General features: G+C 36.1%; 1 protein-coding gene across 1 annotated transcript in view; it reads left to right on the top strand.

Moving 5' to 3' along the window:
- Positions 1-13,185: 13,185 nt before the first annotated feature.
- Positions 13,186-20,473, top strand: part of LOC131157230 (uncharacterized) — a 33,635-nt gene continuing 26,347 nt past the window's right edge. The window contains exon 1 of the mRNA XM_058111214.1: positions 13,186-13,816. Coding sequence (XP_057967197.1) covers positions 13,756-13,816 — 61 coding nt within the window. The 5' untranslated portion in view covers positions 13,186-13,755. The remainder of the gene's footprint in view (positions 13,817-20,473) is intronic.

The following is a 20,473-nucleotide window of genomic DNA, read 5'->3' on the forward strand; positions in this document are numbered from 1 at the left end:
AGCTATGTAACGACCTGCTATTTGACAAGGTTTTTTTTTATACTATAACATTTAAAAGGCTCTGATACCACATTGGATTAAACCCAATCATTAACCTAAGCAGCGAGAAGCAGAAATCAAATAAATATAACCATATGTAATTATTTACAATACCAGAGTGCTAAAATATTTCCCAATAAAAACATATATGACTGTTTCCTCAGAATACCCTTAACTGGCTAAAATTATACAAAAATACTCCCAAAAATACTCACTTCAATATCAGGGCAATACTGAGGCCCCTCTATCTGCGAGCCTGATCTGCTCGCCTACCTAGATCACCTGAAAAATGTTAAAGTAATTGGGATGAGCCAATGCTCAGTAAGACTAAATATGCTATTGTTAGTGTGTGGCAAATGAGTTACAATACTATAAAAATATTTTGCTATAAAAATCAAGTATAACTGAACCTGTAAATACAGTACAAGTATTAGAAACCACCCCCATTTTCATGTTGCTTAACATATCTGTATTTTAAGTTTCTACTCAAAATACTTCTAATATAAATAAGTATACTTTCTGTCTCTATAATTCTGTATATACATAATAGTAACTGAAAACTTCCCTGTGGATAACTGTGTGTCATGATTTAACCCCTTATGACAGGGCTGTGCAGCTCGTAAGCGGGATCTACCCTGGCTGGCTGACTAGGGTAAACCACTATACTCCCTCAGTCTGATCTGCTCTCCTCAACCCATATCTAATGGGGAACCTGTCCACGTCAGGGCACTATACGATCGGCCTACTACCACGTATTATCTGAATAGGTTGTTGCACTCTGAACTGAATATCTGTAGCTACGGTACCGTGCTCTGTAACTGTATGGTCCAACAGGGTCTGATACTATATAATACATCTCTATATACACTATCTAATTTACCATGATTCTGAAATAACTGTATTAACCATGACACTAAAATAAACTATAACTATGTCAACTGTATTTCTGAATTGAACTGTAATTTGTAAGTCATGGAACTAAAACTATATAATCATGGTACTGAAATCTGTATAATCATGGTACTGAAAACTGTATAATCATGGTATTCTATAATTACTATAAAACATATCAACTGGCTGTATATTTTGTAAAACATATCCTGAAATTACTGTAAAACATGTTTTTGTACTATATTTATATTCTCAAGCCACACAGTGATTTAATACATAATATTCATAATTAATAATCTGTATAATGTCCTGCTGTGAATAATAAACTGGTAAAAATATACATTTCATACTATAAATCATTTTAGAACTACCTAGTATAGCATATTTCCCTTACCTGATTTCTACTAAAATCCCCCTACTGAGATGGGTCCTACACCCGCAGGGTTCTCCACTCAACACCCTGAAAACCATAAATCTCAGAACAAAATATCAATATTTCTTTACCTGCATCATTTCTTACAACTGCTGGAAAGCCAAATTCCAAATGAAAGACCTTACCCTGGATTTGGGATGAATTCCAACTTTACCCCACCTACGATCTACTCTGGCAGACTTGGAGAGAACTTCGCCAATAACGTCGTGGTGGCTTCAGATCGTTGATCCGGCCACTGACGGGGCCGAAATTAAAGAGAGAAGGGGGAAGGGTCGTAGGAGAGAGAGAGAGGAGAGGGTTTGTGACCGAATTTCTGCAATTAAAATCAATTTAGGGCTATTTATACTGTGGGATTCGTCGACTAGCCACATCATCTCGTCAACAAGTCCTTAAGGAATTTCGTCGACAAACCTTACCCTTTGTCGATGAAATTCAGAGAAGCCCAAATTCTTCTCTTGGTATTTTCTCATCAATGAGACGGAACCTCGTCGACGAAACCCCTGTATTTGTCGACGAGGCCTGGAAATTTCTTGAAATTATTATTACCTCCAAAGTGTGATGTCGTTAACGAATGCGAAGCATTCGTCGACTAAGTCTATTGCCTCCTTCTGTTCCTGTTTCCATTTTCCTCCCTCTTTATTATTAACATACTATTATTCTTCGGGTCACTACAAGTTGTACCTCTTGTAAGCTGCGGATTGTAAGAGAAGCTCCCTCCCAATTTAAGGAGCAGAGATTATAGTGGAATCCTTGAGTGGGTTGCTCAAGGCGAGGACGTAGGCCGAGTTGGCTGAACCTCGTAAAATTGCGTTTATCTTCTCTTTTCCCTTAACTCTTTACTTTCCGCACAACATTTTATTATTCATATTACATGTGTATGTTAAATAACTCTACATGCACTTAATTGGGTAAAAAGAACTCATTGATGAATTAAATTTAATTTAGTCATAAATCCCAGCAATTGATTTGTTAATATACAAATAGGAATTAAGTGGTAAATAGGTTCAAAGAATTTTTTAAAATACCCAATTCACCCCCCTCTTGGGATTATACGTTAATCAACATTTGGTATCTGAGCGGGTTTACATAGACTTAATAGTTTATTTGTAAAAAGATCACATGACACATATCGGTGTAACTCTATTTGGTGAGGGACACTCATCTACTAGACCACCAATTTTCTGTAATGTAAATTACACCTATTGGAAATGTAGGATAAGCATATATCTATTGAACGTAGATTGGAAGGTATGGAAAATAGTGACTAAGGGAAATCATATTCCCATGAAAGTAATTGATAAGATTAATGTACCTAAAACTGAAGATGAGTATACAGAGGAAGATTGGAAATCAGTACATATCAATGCTACTGCCATGAACTTGCTTTTCTGTGCATTAGATGTCAATGAATTTAATAGGGTAATGACATGTAACTCGGCTAAAGAAATATGGGAAAAATTAGAAGTTACATATGAAGGCACTAAGGAAGTAAAAGACAGTAAGATAGACATGCTCACCAGTGAATATGAAGCATTTAAAATGACTACTGATGAATCTATACAATCTATGTACACTAGATTCACACACATCATCAATTCTTTAAATGCACTTGGAAAGACTTACCCTACTTATGAGTTGATCAGGAAAATACTCAAGGGACTACCTCTAGTGTGGGAAGCAAAAGTTACGGCAATAGCTGAAGGGAGAAATCTCAAGGAGATGTCGGTGGACAAACTCATTGGATCGCTCATCACCTATGAGCTGGCAATAAAAAAGAGAAAGAATGAGCAAAACAAAGCAAAGAAAGCCACAACACTTAAGGCATCGTCAACCAACTCCAATGACGAAAGTAATTCAGAATCAGATGACAACATAACCTTGCTAACAAAGAAGTTCAGAAAGTTCTTGAAAAAGAATAAGAAGTTCAACAGAAAATTCCGAAACTCAAAATCAGAAAGAGGAGAGTCAAGCATGAAGAAAAAGAAGGAGGATCCTCCAACATGCTACAACTGCCGAGAGGTTGGACATACCAAGTCTGAGTATCCCAAACTAGTGAAAGCCTCAAAGAAAAAGAAGAAGGCGCTGAAAGTCAATTGGGATACACACAACACTAGCTGTTCAAAATCTGAATCCAGTGACGACGAGATTGCCAATCTGTGTCTAATGGCACATAATGACCTTGAGGTACAATCATCATTTTCATCATCTCCATATTATTCTAGTGATTCTAAAAATGAAAATGACATGCTTTCATATGATGAACTGAAACAAGAATACATGTACTCTATAAAAATGCTTGAGAAGAAAACAAAGCAAATTTCTAATTTGAAAAGTAAAGTCAAAGAACTTTCAAGCTTAGTTGAACACCGAAATGAATCTCATGCATCTTTCATAAAAGACAAAGATTTGAAAATTGAAGAGTTAGAAAAGGATTTGAAAGATAAATCTGAAATTATTTGTAAATTTACTGAAGGACAAAATAATTTTGAAAAACTCCTAGGCGCTCAAAGAAATTCCCTAGAAAAGGAAGGGCTTGATTTTAATAGGAAGGAAAATCTAAAGAAGAGACATCTTTACATGAGATATTTCATAAGAGAATCAAAATCATATGGTCCAACCAAGGATTATCATAGACATAATACATGTTTTAAATGTAAAAGGTTGGGTCACATAAAATTCGACTGTCCTTTCAAAAATAAAGATGTTAAAATTAAGAAAGTATGGAAGGTAAAAGGAGAATCTAGCACTAACCCCCCTGGACCCAAGAAAATCTGGGTACCAAAGTTAGTTGTTTGATTGTGTCTTGCAGATATGCTTAAGATCAGCATCCTCAAAGACAGATGGTATATGGATAGTGGATGCTCATGTCACATGACCGGGGATAAAGCGAAGTTTACATCCATCACACCCAAGGAGGAAGGATTCGTCACTTTTGGAGATAATGCTAAGGGAAGAATCATAGGCATAGGTAAAGTTAGTAATGATTCATCACTCATTATAGATGATGTCTTACTAGTTGAAGGTTTAAAGTACAACTTATTGAGTATAAGCCAACTTTGATAAAGGTTACAAAGTGTCTTTTGAACATGACAAGTGCACTATTGAACACAAAACTGATAATAAGATATTGTTCACGGCTGAGCGTCATGAAAACGTATGTACCACAAGCTTTGATAACTTGACCTTACAAAGTGTGACATGCTTCTCTGCTATGAATGAAATAAGTTGGATTTTGCATAGGAGAGTAGGACACGTAAATATGGATTTAATCTCAAAACTTGTTAAGAAAGAATTTGTTAAGGGACTTCCTAAGACTAATTTCGTGAAAGATAAAATCTGTGATGCATGCCAACTAGGAAAACAAGCAAGAACAAGCTTTAAGAAGAAGAAAGAAATCTCCACTACTAGGTCACTCCAAATGTTACACTTAGACTTATTTGGACCAAACCCAATTCAGAGTTTAGGAGAAAAATCATACGCATTTGTCATAGTTGATGATTTTTCAAGATATACGTGGGTACTATTCTTAGGTCACAAAGATGAAGCATGTGAACAATTCATAAACCTGTGCAAGAAAATCCAAAATGAAAAGGGATATACTATGTAACACCCCGACCCCGAGGGGTCTGAGATATTAACTTTTTACTACTAATTTACAGCGGAAGCAAAATAAACTCAATTTGTATTAAACCAAAGCGCTAATTATCCATATTACAATCATTTATTTCAAAAGAAGGAAAATTACACAAACATAAATATCTGAAACCATACTAATATTTCTAATAAATCTTTATTTTTCTAATCCCCACCCGCATGCTTGCTAAGCCTGATTCCCGACATGTCCTTCAGAGTTATCTGAAATAAAATATGATTGGGATGAGACGACGCTCAGTAAGTAAATAAGATTATTATTAGTGTGTGGCCAAAATGAGTTTTTAAAGAATTTCGTAAAACAATAATGAATACTATAACTTCAAGATTTCTTTTAGAATAAACATAAATTTAACAATTTCTGCATAAAACTTTTGTCATCAATTTCAACAGTAAATTTTTAAATCATATACTATAACTGCTAAATTAAACTTTTAACTTTAAAACTGTAAAAATATTTAATGATAAACATACATATACTTTTCCTTATACGTTTTCCTTAGATCGTCATATAAGCACCAAAATGATCCTTTTCACGTAAACTTACACTTTTCCTTCAAATTATCAGTAACTTTGTACACGTAATTAAATATGTATAAACACATATTGTAAAAACCACCCTTAGGCCTGTTTGCCGTAAGTCATGTTTACCCCCATGACTGGGTTGTGCGGTCCGAAGATTGGACTTAGCTGGCTGGCCGACCAAACTAAATCAACGTACGTAAACTTTAAGTGAGATTTTCCTTATTAAGTCCTGGTCCGGAACCAGGTGTGCACTCAGGAGAAATCCACTAACATAAATAACCACTCTGTAAACAGTGTGGGTGCACTTTGATCCGTATAAACTTTAAGCTGTGGTACCGAGCATCTGTAACTTTGAACTTTCGTTGCCATAAGGGGTTTTAAAATCATCTTATTATAATTTATGCAATTTAAAATAATATCGTGAAAATCTCATCTTTACTCATATTTTCATAAAAAATGTAACGTAAAAATAAACTCATGCCACACAATTTTTGTGTTAAAAATATATATAATTTTATTTTTGAATAGAAATAAATGCTGAAAATTTACCCGAGGGGATTAGAACATTTCTTAACCCAAATATAGATGCAAGTATATTAAAGATAGAACTGGTATAATTAAATATGCGTAAAAATAAACTCATAGAAATTTTGTGGAACTAAGTAACATAATTAAAATTTACGTACAAAATAAACTCGGGTATGAATTTAAAATAAAAAGAAACTAACATAATCAAAATTTACTTACCTTCTTCTTTTACCGTGTGCTACGAACACAATAATTATCTTTAAGAAATGAGATCGGAAAAAGTGGGTGATTGAGAATTTATTCAAAAATTCTCTCTCCACCACAAATTCTTTCACTCACTAATCCTTCTCTTCCTTAGAAAATTGTTGTGAAAAATGAAGGTTGAGAGCTCCCTATTTATAGGAAAATTTTGGGGAAGAAATAGAATTTATAAAAGTGTGGGGAGATGGGTGAAATTATAATTTTTTTTTTTTTTAAATTAAAGAATGGGCAAGGGATGGGCAAGGTATGGGTTGAGTATGGGATAGGGATGGAAGCCATGTGGGAGTGCTTGCCACCATTCCCACTAAATAATTTTTTTTTTAATTAATTACTTACCTAATTAATTAATCAATAACTTAATTAATTATTCTATTATTTTATTATTTTTTTTTCTAATCATTATTATCATTATTATTATCATTGTTATTAATTTTAAACTACTTTTAGTATTTATTTATTTTATTATTTATTTTTGAACAAGAATTAAATTTAAATTTTAAAAACTCATGTGAGCCCCACATGGTCTTGTGGGCCCCACACAACTTCGAGACCCGAATGGATCCTACGTAACTCGAATAACTCTTATACGATTTTATGCATCATACATAGCTTTGAGACTTGTGAAAACCTCCATACGGCTTCGGGACTCATGTGGGCCCCACACAGTCTTGTGGGCCCCGCATAGGATACCTATATTATTATTATTTTATCATATATTTCTACAAATTATATCAGTTAAAACATTATTTTATGTACTTATTTACGTATATAAACAGTGTCTTGTGGCTCCGGGACTCATGTGGACCCCACATAGTCTTGTGGGCCCCACATATGATACCTATATTAGTATTATCTTATTATGTATTTCGACAAATTATGTCTGTCAAAACACTATTTTATGTATATATACTTATTTACGTGTACAAATAGTGTCTATCCTGTTTATCCTATGAAATTCCATTTTGACCAGGCCGACCTCCAGGGAGCGACTGAGCCGCAATGGTCTCTGAGCACTCGCTAAGACAAGGTCTTTCTTAGGCATCAAACATGGAATCAAGGATCCTACAGAAAAACACTTCTGTATTGATATTAACTTAATGACTATTTTTATTATTTTATTATTATTGTACTTTAATCATATATATATATATATATATATATATATATATTTTTGGGTCATCACATACTATCACTAAAATTTGAAGTGATAGGGGTACAGAATTTAAAAATCAAGGCATGGAAGACTATTGCAATTCTTTAGGAATAATCCATAACTTTTTGGCCCATAGAACACGACAACAGAATGGTGTAGTTGAAAGGAAAAATAGGTCTATACAAGAAATGACCAGAACTATGCTTAACGAACATGAATTACCTAAGTACTTCTAGGCTGAGGCAGTGAATACCGCCTACTATGTGCTAAATAGAGTTCTGATTAGACCATCACTTAATAAGACTCCGTACAAGTTATGGAATGGCCATAGACCAAACATATCATATTTTCATGTCTTTGACTGTAAATGTTTTGTGCTTAGAGATAATGAACATTTAGGAAAATTCGACGTGAAATCAGATGAAGGAATCTTCTTAGGGTATGCCTTAGATAGTAAAGCCTATAGAGTTTATAACAAATGAACATTGACGGTTATAGAATCTATTTATGTAGTGTTCGATGAGTCAAATCCCTTCTCCAAAAGAACTGATAAAGATGAAATTGAAATAAACAAGGAATTTGAAGAACTATCCATTGAGAATGATTTAGAAAAGAAAAGTGTAACTAAAGAACCATCCACTGAAACTAATCAAATTGAAGATGAGTTTCATGAACTGCCTAGAGAATGGAAGTACATTAAGAATCATCCCATTGATCAAATAATAGGTGAACCATTACGTGGAGTAACCATTCGATCCTCTCTTAGGAATATGATTAGTCATTTTGCCTTTCTATCTCAAGAAGAACTTAAGAATGTGAGTGAAGCTATAGAGGATAAATCATGGGTGTTGTCCATGCAAGAAGAACTAAACCAGTTTGAGTGAAACAAAGTATGGACATTAGTTCCTAGACCTGAGGATAAGTCAATCATTGGAACAAAATGGATATATAAGAATAAAAAGGATGAACATGGGATAGTTGTGAGAAATAAGGCAAGATTAGTAGCTCGGGGATATAACTAGGAAGAATGAATAGATTTTGAAGAAACCTTTGCACCTGTAGCTAGAATGGAAGCCATTCGAATGCTTTTAGCATATACAGCTTTTAAAGATTTCAAACTATATCAAATGGACGTCAAGAGCGCATTTTTAAATGGCTACATAAGTGAAGAAGCGTATATAGAACAACCCTTAGGTTTTGAAAACCATAAGAATCCAGATCACGTGTATAGACTAACAAAAGCCCTGTATGATTTAAAGCAAGCTCCTAGAGCTTGGTATGAAAGGCTAAGCGGTTTTCTATTAGAAAATAAATTTATAAAAGGGAAGATAGATACAACTCTGTTCATAAAGACTAAGAAAGATGACATTCTCCTAGTTCAAGTATATGTAGATGACATCATATTTGGAGCTACAAATAATAAATTGTGTAATGAATTTGCGAATACTATGCAAAATGAATTTGAAATGAGCATGATGGGTGAACTAAATTTCTTCCTAGGACTTTAGATTAAACAAGCAAAACATGGAATATTCATAAATCAATCAAAGTACATTAGAGATCTACTCAAAAAGTTTGATATGGAAGATGGAAAAATACTAGGTACACCTATGAGCGTTTCATTGAAATTAGACAAAGATGAACAAGGTATACCAGTAGATGTCAAACTTTATCGTGGAATGATTGGTAGCTTACTTTATTTGACTGCCAGTCGACCTGATATAATGTTTAGCGTATATTTATACGCAAGATTTCAGGCGGCAGCAAAAGAGTCGCATTTGTTAGCTGTCAAACGAATACTTAGATACATGATAGGAACCGTGGAACTAGGGTTATGGTATCCTAAGTATACATCTTTTGAGATTATCAACTATTCGGATGCTGATTTTGCTCATAGGAAAGTGGATTGGAAGAGCACGAGTGGGACTTGTCATTTCTTAGGACATTCGTTAGTCTCTTGGTTTTCCAAGAAGTAAAATTCAGTTGCTCTTTCCACAGATGAGACTGAATCCATAGCAGCAGGTAGTTGCTGTGCTCAAATGCTATACATGAAGCAACAACTAAAGGATTTTGGATTAAATTATGAAACAAACCCTATAAGATGCAACAAAACGAGTGCAATAAACATCTCAAAGAATCCCATATTACATTCACGAACTAAGCATATAGAGATACGACATCATTTTCTTCGTGATCATGTACAAAAAGAGGATGTGACACTTGATTTTGTATGCACGGATGAACAATGGGAAGATATATCCAAGAAACCACTTTCGGAGGATAGGTTTATCCAAATTAGGCGTGAATTAGGCCTGATGCATAGTCGATAAGTTGCCTAGAATTATATTAGATGACATAATTCAGAGGAAGCAACGTCACTTAAGATGTAAACATTTGGTATCATATATTAATGTTCTCATTTGATATAACACTAGACAATTTGGTATCACATCAATCAATATTTGGTATCCTCGCATAATCTTTGAAATTTATGCATTAGTAAGGGGGATTGTTGATGTCAAAAGGAGGAGAAGTAATTTTTTTTTTTTTTTTAAATCTAATGGTTGAACAAGTTTTAAACTTTAAGAACATAAGATTATGTCCACTAATGTTATTTTTATTATACACCTTTTTGTTGATGTCAAAAGGGGGATAAAAAAAAAGCGTAAAATTGGTTATTGTTGGCAAAACTAATTATGCAAAGGGGGGGAAGGACAATAGCAAAATTGTTTGAAAAATCAGGAGCAAAAATGAGCATATTTTCACTTATTTAATGCATTATTTGAGGGGGAGCCTTGTTAGGCGTAACCCATTATATATATATATATATATATATATATATATATATATATATATTTTTGCTCGTGTATTTGTCATCATCAAAAAGGGGGAGATTGTTGACTCTATGGGTCCAATCCAGTTTTGATAATGACAAATCACTTGGTATTTGATATGTGCATTGAGATTGTGAACAAGAGCTATACTTAGCATGCACGGAAGGACAATAAGTCATGGAGGCCATACAAAACAAAACATACATAACTTGGTAGATCCACGGAACTCAAAGAGTACAATAATGAAGATGCAAGTACCAAGTTCAAGAACATCATGGGAATGGGTACTTAGAACTCATGTATTTACATTTTCATATGATTTAATTTGAGACTCAACATATACCCTAGAATGACTTTAGGACTCATGCATCTCATGGACATCATTAGGGGACATTCATGGACTTAGAAAGATTTTTAAAACCCTGTAAATGTTTTTATAAAAGAGCTGAGAAAGAGAGGAAATTAGTTTTTCAACATATAAAGAAAAAATTTAAGAAATAGGTACTTTAGAAGACTAAACTCAGTGTCAGACGTTTGAAGATTGCACCTCAGAAGACTGAACTCATCATTCAGTCATCTGAAGATTGCACTTCAGAAGACTGAAGATAACCTCAGTCGTCTAAAGAATTTCTTTAGAAGACCAAAGATTAAGTTCAGTCATCTAAAAAATTAATGGTGAAACACAGAACCTGGCAAGAGCACATCAGAAGATTGAACTTAGACTTTAATCATCTGAACCCCAAACTTCGGTCGTATGACCTTGTGTCCAGGTTATTTTTTCAAAACTTTAAGGAACTTCAGTCGTTTGGGCCCTTGACCTCAGTCGTCTAAATCTTCGGGAAAGTTTAAAAATTTATTTTTTAATAAAAGAACACGCGAGCTATTTCTTTGATCCAACGGTTGAAATCAATTCTAAGGGTAAAGCACCTATATATACATCATCTAAACCCAAGTGAGTTAGAAGAAAAGATCAACGTGAAGAAAAGAGAACATTTTATTGAAAGAAAATTGAGACTTTAACGTATTTCTGTACAATTGCCTACACTCCAACCTATAGTCATCTTCCTTGGGCAAATCAACTCAAAAAACCAAAAGGGATCTCACTTATACATCTTGATTTCAACTTGGTGTTGAGGTTTGGTGATTCGAGTTAAATATTTTCAAGAGTTTCTCATTTCATCACTTGTTATTGAATATCATTAGAGAGATTGATCTTGAGTGTGCATATACATATAACGATTGTTTTTGACAAGATCATTACTTGTGAAAAGTTTTAACTATTAGTTGAATAGTTTTTGACTCAAGAGTATATTTATTTTTTATAAAGCTTATCATTGCAAAATCTACTTTTGAATATTTGTTAAGAAGTTGAACATGAGTATGCATATGGTAAATCATTTTTGAGAAGATTACCACTTGAGAAGAGCTTTAGTTATTGATTAAATATTTTTGATTCAAGTGAGTTTTTCATTCAAAACTTGATATTTTTAATATTACAAATCTACTTATTTGAATATTCTTAGTGTTCATCACGATATATTATTGAGGGATATTCTCTTAAATATATTACATTAGGACTTTGATCTTTGGTATACATATCGTATATATATTTGCATATTACAAAGATCGTGGTGCGATGGAACATTTGAAAGAAAGTTTTTGATTTAGATCTTACACTATTCAAGACTCATTTTATAAAGATCATATTTGATAATTGAGCATCGTGTCTTCAAAGCTATTACTCATACAAATATTTTGGGAGATTTGATAAAAAGAGAATTGTGTGTTGAAGCATATCATTCATAAACGATTGTATAGTTTCATACATTCTGAACTTCAAGTTTCAGTATATGATCATGTATTAGGAATTTGAATTGTACTCACTAGCTTTGTTTTGGAAGCAACTTTGAGTGTTTTACAAATTTGATTGTAATCACGGTTTGGTCTGTGAACCGAGTGTGAGGAGAGAGTTGTATCTTTTGTAAGCAACGAAGTAGGAGGAAGTTGTACCTCTTGTAGGTAGCGGATTGTAAGGGAAGTTCCGTCCCAATTTAAGGAGCATGGATTATAGTGGAATCCTTGAGTGGGTTGCCCAAGGCGAGGACGTAGGCCGAGTTGGCTGAACCTCGTAAAATTACGTTTGTCTTCTCTCTTCCCTTAACTCTTTACTTTCCGCACTATATTTTATTATTCGTATTGCATGTATATGTTGAATAACTCTACATATACTTAATTAGGTAAAAAGAACTCATTGATGAATTAAATTTAATTCAGAAATAAATCTCAACATTTGATTTGTTAATATACAAATAGGAATTAAGTGGTAAATAGGTTCAAAGAATTTTTTAAAATACTTAATTCCCCCCCCCCCTCCCTCTTGGGATTACACCTTAATCAACAATATCTCATTAAGATATCATCAATCTTGACAAATACAAAGAGAATTGAAGAGAATATATCAAAATCGCAGTTACTGTTCACAGACACAAATCTCAACTCCCAAACTTAAAACCTGATCTCCACCATTCAGATTGTAGTTCATTGAGTCGTGAACCTCCTCTCTAAATTTTAACTCAATCGGACCAAGGACGAAGTGGAATCGGAGTCTTGATAAAATGGATAGTATGAGAAAAAACCTAAGCTGATGGTCACTTATTAAGTGCGAGGAAAAGCCTAACTCCTTAAACTAACTTTTGGAATTGAGAATATTAAATTATTTCATCTTCTCTTCTCTTTTTCTAACATCCTTTAGGTTATAGCACTAAAAAGATGGGTTTTAGGCTATAATAAAATTCACTTAAAAATAATTTAATATTTTTAATTTCTAAAGTTAGTTTAATGAATAAGACTTTCCCTCACCCTTACTAAGTGAACAAAGCTGTTTAAGGAGGAAGGCTTCCCTCACCCTTAATAAGTGAACATCAGCCAAAGCTCGTTTGCGGGGGAAGCCTTTTCCTCACCCTTGATGAGTGAACACCAGCCCTTTCACAACTGACGGGGATAACCCAACAGACTCTGCTCTTGCTCTCGCATTTGGAGCCTCGCACTTCAGCGTGACTTCCCAGCTCTCCACTCTCATCTCTGGTCTGTTCTGCTAGTCTCCGTCTCCGTCTCCGTCTCACTCGTATTTTGTCTGATCTGCTGGTCACGCCATTTCCTCGCTCCGTCTATGTCGTGTCTCGGAAAATTGGTTCTCAAATTTTGGAGCTGATTCTTCTTCTTCTTCTTCAGAAATTCAGTTGATGCTGCAGATTTCTGGATCTGCTTTGTCTTATTATTCTTCAAAAATTTCTTTCTCTGATAGACGGTGCTGTCTTTGATCAGTTGTATTTTCTCTTGAGCGTTGAGTTCCAGTGGTTCATGTTTCGCGTTATCAGTTCGTTGAGTTCGATTGAAGAATTCGTCTTCTAAACGAGCCGGAGTTTCTTGAATTTTTGGTGATGGGAAAAAAAGATACCTCGAAGATGAACATCGCCATCATTCATCCCGATCTTGGCATAGGTAATGAATTGATCAATTAGCACAATTTCCTCATCCCAGACTCTGTTCTGTTCTACACGTTGTATTTTGAAAATTGATGAATGATTGGTAAGCTCTGTAGATCGATTCCGTATCCTTTAATTACTTTAGTGATATCTGATGAAACCCCATATGCCCATTTAGACCCGCTTTGAATTTCCCTACGATGGTATGCCTCTCCCGGTTGGCTGTGGAGAAATGGAAAATTCTTGAGCTTTTTCTGTGTTTGGGTGTTTTAAGGGCGACCAATCTCGTAACAAATTTTTAGGAGCTACATTTGTCAAGGGCAGTCGAGCAATTTTGAGGACTCCCAAGTGTATACGGGTTATCTTTGGCGTGACGTTTTTTTTTTTTTTTTTGTCGGAGAAGTCTTAGTCTTTTGCTTGAGTTCTGTCCTTGAATGCAACTTAATCTGTGATATTCATTTAAACAAAATTTTGTTGTTTTTTCAATTTCAGTTTTGAGATTGTGGTGTAGTTTAGTGTCATGGGCCGAACACTTCACACCTTGTGAAGGACCGTGAAGAACTTGTTAAAGTACTGTTACTTAACATAAGAACATGTTTATAGTAGTTGAGTGAAAAGTAAGTTGAAGCAATAAGCTTTCATTGAAAGCAAGTGGAAAACATTGAAGTAACTTAATTCATGAATTATCCTCCATAAGGACCGTGCATTCGTGTGTTTAGCAAAGGAAGCAAGTGGACTAAACACGTTTACACAGTAAGTGAGTTTTACAAGACTAATAAACACTCTCCCTCCCCTAAAAATCTTTATACGTTATTTTAATTATGACACTAGGAAACATCAAAATGTCTGAGTAATATTCCCATTCTACACTAAGTCATTGACACCCTACATAACAAAATCTATACTAGTACTTACATTATGGTACCCTATCACAGGCAAGCATAATGCCGTGAACAAGTTTAGCTCATAACATTCTTCCCCACTTATGCGGTCGATGTCCTCGTAGAATTTGATGTTAGGTGCTCTTTAACTTTGTCCATGAATGGTTGTGAGTCTTTAGCTGAAATCTAGTTAATTTCTTTGTTTCCAATGCCATTCTGCTTCTTCCTTGATGATGTGGACTCTTTATCTGCAACAATGACTTCAAGTTCTCTTCTATTAGGTTGTGCTATCTTTAGTAGTGCTTTGGTTGGTTGACCTTTGCTTGGATCTTCAGTTTTGGTGTTAAATGACTTGGGGCAATTGACATGAAACATAGTATGCACTTTCATCCAAGTCGAAGAATCAACCTTGTAAGAAGCCTTCTTGACTTTAGCCAAGATGGGTGCTGATCTTTCTTTTTTGGGAAGTAGTCTCCTATCTCGACCCCGTAGTGACCTTATCTATTCAGGATGGAGCTTAACAAGCACCACGTTATCCTTGTTGAAGTGCAACGGTCTTCTCCCCTAATTTGCCCACTTCATTCGCTTGGAATCTTTCTTCAGGTAAGTTTGGGCGATCTCCGCATTTTGTCTTCGTTCTTTGGTGAAGATGTATGCTCTTGGACTCTCTTCTCTATGCGGATTATCCACTGTATGAGGTAACAACGATTGTTGGCTTGTAACAATCTCAATGGGACTCTTATTGGTGGTTGAGTTAAAATTGAGCTACATAAGTAGTTGCAATCAATTCTTTTGATTGGCAGTGACAAAATGGTGTAAGTACTCCTCTTGTAGCCTTTTGAATCTCTTAGTCTTTAACTTTGTCCACAAATGGTTGAGTCTTTAGCTGAAATATAGCTGATTTCTTCATCTCCAAGGCCATTCCACTTCAGTAAGAACTCGTGCCACTTCTTCCTTGATGATGTGAACTCTCTGTCTGCTACGATGACTTCAACTTCTTTTCTATTAGGTTGCGCTATCTTCAGTGGTGCTTTGGTTGGTTGACTTTTGCTTGGATCTTCAGTTTTGGTGTTAAATGACTTAAGACAATTGACATGAAACACAGCATGCACTTTCATCCAAGCCAAAGGATCAACCTTGTAAGTAGCCTTCCTGGCTTCAACTAAGATGGGCAGTGATCCTTCTTTTTTGGGAAGTAGTCTCATATCTCGACCTCCTAGTTACTTGATCTGTTCAGGATGGAGCTTAACAAGCACCATGTTATCCTCGTTAAAGTGCAACCATCTTCTCCCATAGTTTGCCCACCTTTTCATTTGCTCGGAAGCTTTCTTTAGTTAAGGTTGGGCAATGTTCGCATTTTGTCTCCATTCTTCGGTCAAGATGTATGCTTTTGGACTCTTTTCTCTATAAGGCTTGTCCTCTGCATGAGGTAACAATGGTTGTTGGGCTATAACAATCTTAATAGGGCTCTTATTGGTTTTTGAGTTAAAATTGAGCCACATAAGTAGCTGCACTCAATTCTTCTAATTGGCAGTGACAAAATGGTGCAAGTACTCCTCTAGTAGCCCTTTGAATCTCTTCATCCGTCCATTTGTCTACAAGTAGAAACTCGAAGAGATGTAAAGTTGTGAACCAAAGATTCTAAAAAATTCTATCCAAAAGTTGCCTATGAATCTTGAGTCTCGGTCATCGACAATGTAGGGAACACCCCAATACTTCACAATGTGTTTGAAAAACAATTGTGCTGTCTCCTCTATCAAATAATATTTTGGTGCAGGCATAAAAGTATTGTACTTTGAAAACATATCTATAGCCACAAGCATAGACCTTGTGTCTCCCACTCTAGGCAGGTTGACGATGAAGTCAAGGGAGACACTATCCCATGGTCTCATTAGTACTTAAAGAGACTCCAGTTGTCCAGCAATTTTCTTCCACTCCATCTTTTCTTGCTAGCAAGTGTGACAAGTTCATGTATATTTGACCACCTTATCACGCATGTGTGGTTAGTATACCCCTACTTCAGCAACGCCGAAGTGCAATATCATCCTAGATGATCTGCCCACATGATGTCATGACACTCTCTCAGCAGTGTCTTCCTCAGATCTCCAGCTTGAGGCACAAAAAGTCGATTAGAATGTCATCACCAATCCATCTTTTAACCAATGGCACGCTTTGCCCTCTTTTGCCAACTTCATGAGATTTTGGGTAATTGGATCTTTGGCAAGGTTCTCCTTAATGTGCTCCTGCATTGTTGTGGTAATCTTTGTCACTGTTAACTGTGTCATCATCCTATAAGGTCGCAAGCTCGACCTTCTTGCTCAGTGCATTCACGACTTGGTTAATTCGCCCTGCATTGTGCTCACATAAGAAATCAAACTCCGCCAGGAATTCTTGCCAACAAATTTGCTTGGGTGATAACTTTGGCTATGTAGAGAAGTGACTAACAACCGAGTTATCTATACTTCACCACAAACTTCGACCCGAAGTAATGCCCATGAAGGAAATGCGTCACCGCTAGCATCTCCTTCTCTTGAGCTATGTTCTTCCACTTGGCTCTATTAAGCTTACAACTCTTGTAAAAAACAGGATGCCCATCTTGTAACAAGATTCTCCCAAAGACAGCATCCGCTTGTACTTTGAAGGGTTTCACGATATCCAGAAAAGCAAGTCCTGGATCTCGCATCATAGCTTCCTTCAAGTTGTCAAAGGCTCGCTAGCACTTCTTTGTCCAGTTCCATTTATGACCTTTCTTTAGTAGAAATATCAATGGGGCAGTTCCCCTCGAATAGCCCTCCACAAACTTTCGATAATAGTTGGCAAGCCAAGAAAGGAATGAAACTCCTTCATTGTTGTTGGAATCTTCCAATATTTCTCACCTTCTCCATATCCATTCGTATATGACCTTCCTCAATCACATAACCAAGGAATTTCATTCTCCACTGAGCTAAAGAAGACTTCTTCCTTTTCACATAAGGATTGTTCTTCTCTAGTTTGTTGAACACTTTCGTAGATATAATGAAACTATAGACAACAATGTCATCTAGGTATACTAGGTACGCATGAAATACTTAGTTCATCTAGGTACAGAATGTCATTGGTGCATTCATTAACTCGAATGGCATCATCAAGAATCCATATGCCTCGTACCATGTCACAGAAATCGTCTCTGGTTCATCACCATTTGCTGTCTTCACCAGATAGTAACCTATCCGCAAGTTAAGTTTGGTAAAGTACTTTGCATAACTTAACTAATCAAACAAACCAGCAATCGGTGGAATGGTATACTTGTTGCACACAGTTACCTTGTTGAGCACGTGGTAGTCCATACACATTTACATGTTGTCATCATGTTTCCTTTAAAACAAAATCGGTGCTTTGAACGGTGCTTTGGAAGGACTTATATGGCCTACTTCCAATAACTCATCAAGTTGTTTCCTCAACTTTGCTAACTTTGGGGGTACCATCTGATATGGTTCTTTAGCAGACGATTTCACTTCTAGTAATAACTCAATTTCATGCTCCACACCCCATCGTAGAGGCAAGTTGTGAGATAGCTTGTCTAACATCACAACTTTATAGTCATCCAACATAGCTTGGATGGTAGTAGGCAACCACCCTTAGCATATGTCTTCATCTACCACCAATGTGGCAAAGTATGTTTGTTCACCCCTTCTCAAACCCTTCTTGAGTTGCATAGGTGAGAGGAACTTCTCATCATCCCCTTTCTTCACAATCGCTTGCACCATGCAAGGGTGGTCTCTTATCAGACAAAGGAAACTAGCAAATGACTTCGGTACTCCCTTAGTCTCCCATAGGAATTCCATTCCAAGAATCACTTGAAAGTCATCCATCCACAAAGTTGTGAAATTTGCATGTCCTATCCACTGTTCAAGCTTTACAATCACTTGTTTGGCTACTCCCAATATAGGATTTGGTGAGGAGTTAATTGCTCTCATGTGTCCTGAGTCATTCTCTAAGCTCAAGCCGAGTCTCTGCACTTCTGCTTGTGAGCTTGTGAGACGTAGTAATGGGTAGCTCTGGTATCAACTATAGCACGGGTGCTGTTCCCATTAATCCGTAGATCCACAAATATTGACCCTTTAACTTAGGCAACTTTTGGTTCTTTTGTCTACGTTTCCAATACATTGAGTAGCCGCATTGCACCAACCCTCGAGGTTTCCTTGCCATCCTTATCATCCTATAGTGCCCCCTCTGCAATGGAAGCTTGTAAAGCATTGAGTGATGACATATGAAGGCAATCAACAACTTTGTGAGGAACTCGACGTATGAAGCATGTCATTGTACCCTTACCACTAGATGTGTTATATAGTTGAGACGTTAAAGCTTCCTTTGAAGTGGTTGCCTTGGTGTTGGCTCCCCCATTTTGGGGTTTGCGCTTCTTGAAAGTCTTCCTGCTACTTCCACCCAAGCCACTCTCTTTGGACATTTGGAACTCTCTCCAGCATAGTCACTCAAGGGTTCTGCGGCAACCTACGTGCTAGGCAAGTTTTTGAACTCTTTGTTGATTAAGTTCTGCCCTTGCTCACTGCTTCAACTCCTAAAAAAAATAGAACAATTTGTCTTTCTCCAACATATCCCAGATATCTAACATCAAAGTAGAGAACTATTTCACATACTCCCTAGTCATACTCGGGTGCTTAAGGGCTCGTAGTTTTTGTCAAGCATTATACTCAAGATTTTCAGGAAAGAATTGGGCCTCCAAACAATCAATTACACAATGTCCATTCTCAATTTCATCGTACTTAATCACCACAACTTAGCATCACCACTCAAGTACATTGTTTCCATGGATACTTTCGCCTGATCTGAGTTGGTCCTCACCTACGAAAGTATCTCCATGTTAAGTAAGAAGCTTTATAACTTATTAGCATCATGGACACCCCCATATGTTTTGGGTTCTAACACCTTTGTTCCTTTATATTCCATTCCCATAGTGTTGGAATTACCCATAGCAAGTACCATAAGTTCATCTTGGCGATCAGATCTACCATTTAAGACTATATAGTTTCTATCATCACATGGAGGTCCTTTGAGATCTCCACCATAGAATTTTGTTGATGTTCTTGTGATCCCTCAAATGCATCAACAAATTTAGCAAGTTTGGCCATCTCCATGGCCCCCTTTTTGGTTGTATCAGCTTGCGCCTCTATCGCCTCAACCCTTTTTATATTTGTTGACATGATCTCTTACCCATGCTTCACACAATCCCGCTATGAAGACAACTAAATTCATGTAGCAAACCAAGATCATGGGCCGAACACTTTACACCTTGTGAAGGCTCATGGAACACTAGTTAAAGCACTATTGCTTGACTATTCAGTCAAAGATTACCATGGTTTACCACAAGAGCACATTCATAATAGTTGAATGAAAAGTAAGTGGAAGTAGTAAGCAATTCATGAAAGCAAATGGCAAGCAAGCGGTGAAACATTGAAGCAACATAATTCATTGAAAACACCTTCGTAAGCAATGTGTGTAAGACACGGAGGCAAGTAGGCTAAATAAGTTTACAAAAGCTAGTGAGTTTTACAAGTTTGATGAACACTCACCCTCCGCTAAAGAGCTTTATATGCTATTTTAGCTTTGGAATTAGGAAACATCAAAATGTCTGAGGAGTCAGACTCCTATTCTACACTAAGGCATTAACACCCTACATTAACAAAACCTATACTAGTATTTACATGATGGTATTCCATCCCATGCCCGCATGACAAACGGTCACAGGGCAAAACAAAGGAAGAAAATAATGTTGCATGTGGTTTGGCATATAA

This window comes from Malania oleifera, chromosome 6 (genome assembly GCF_029873635.1).
Source record: "Malania oleifera isolate guangnan ecotype guangnan chromosome 6, ASM2987363v1, whole genome shotgun sequence".
Taxonomy (NCBI): Eukaryota; Viridiplantae; Streptophyta; class Magnoliopsida; order Santalales; family Ximeniaceae; genus Malania; species Malania oleifera.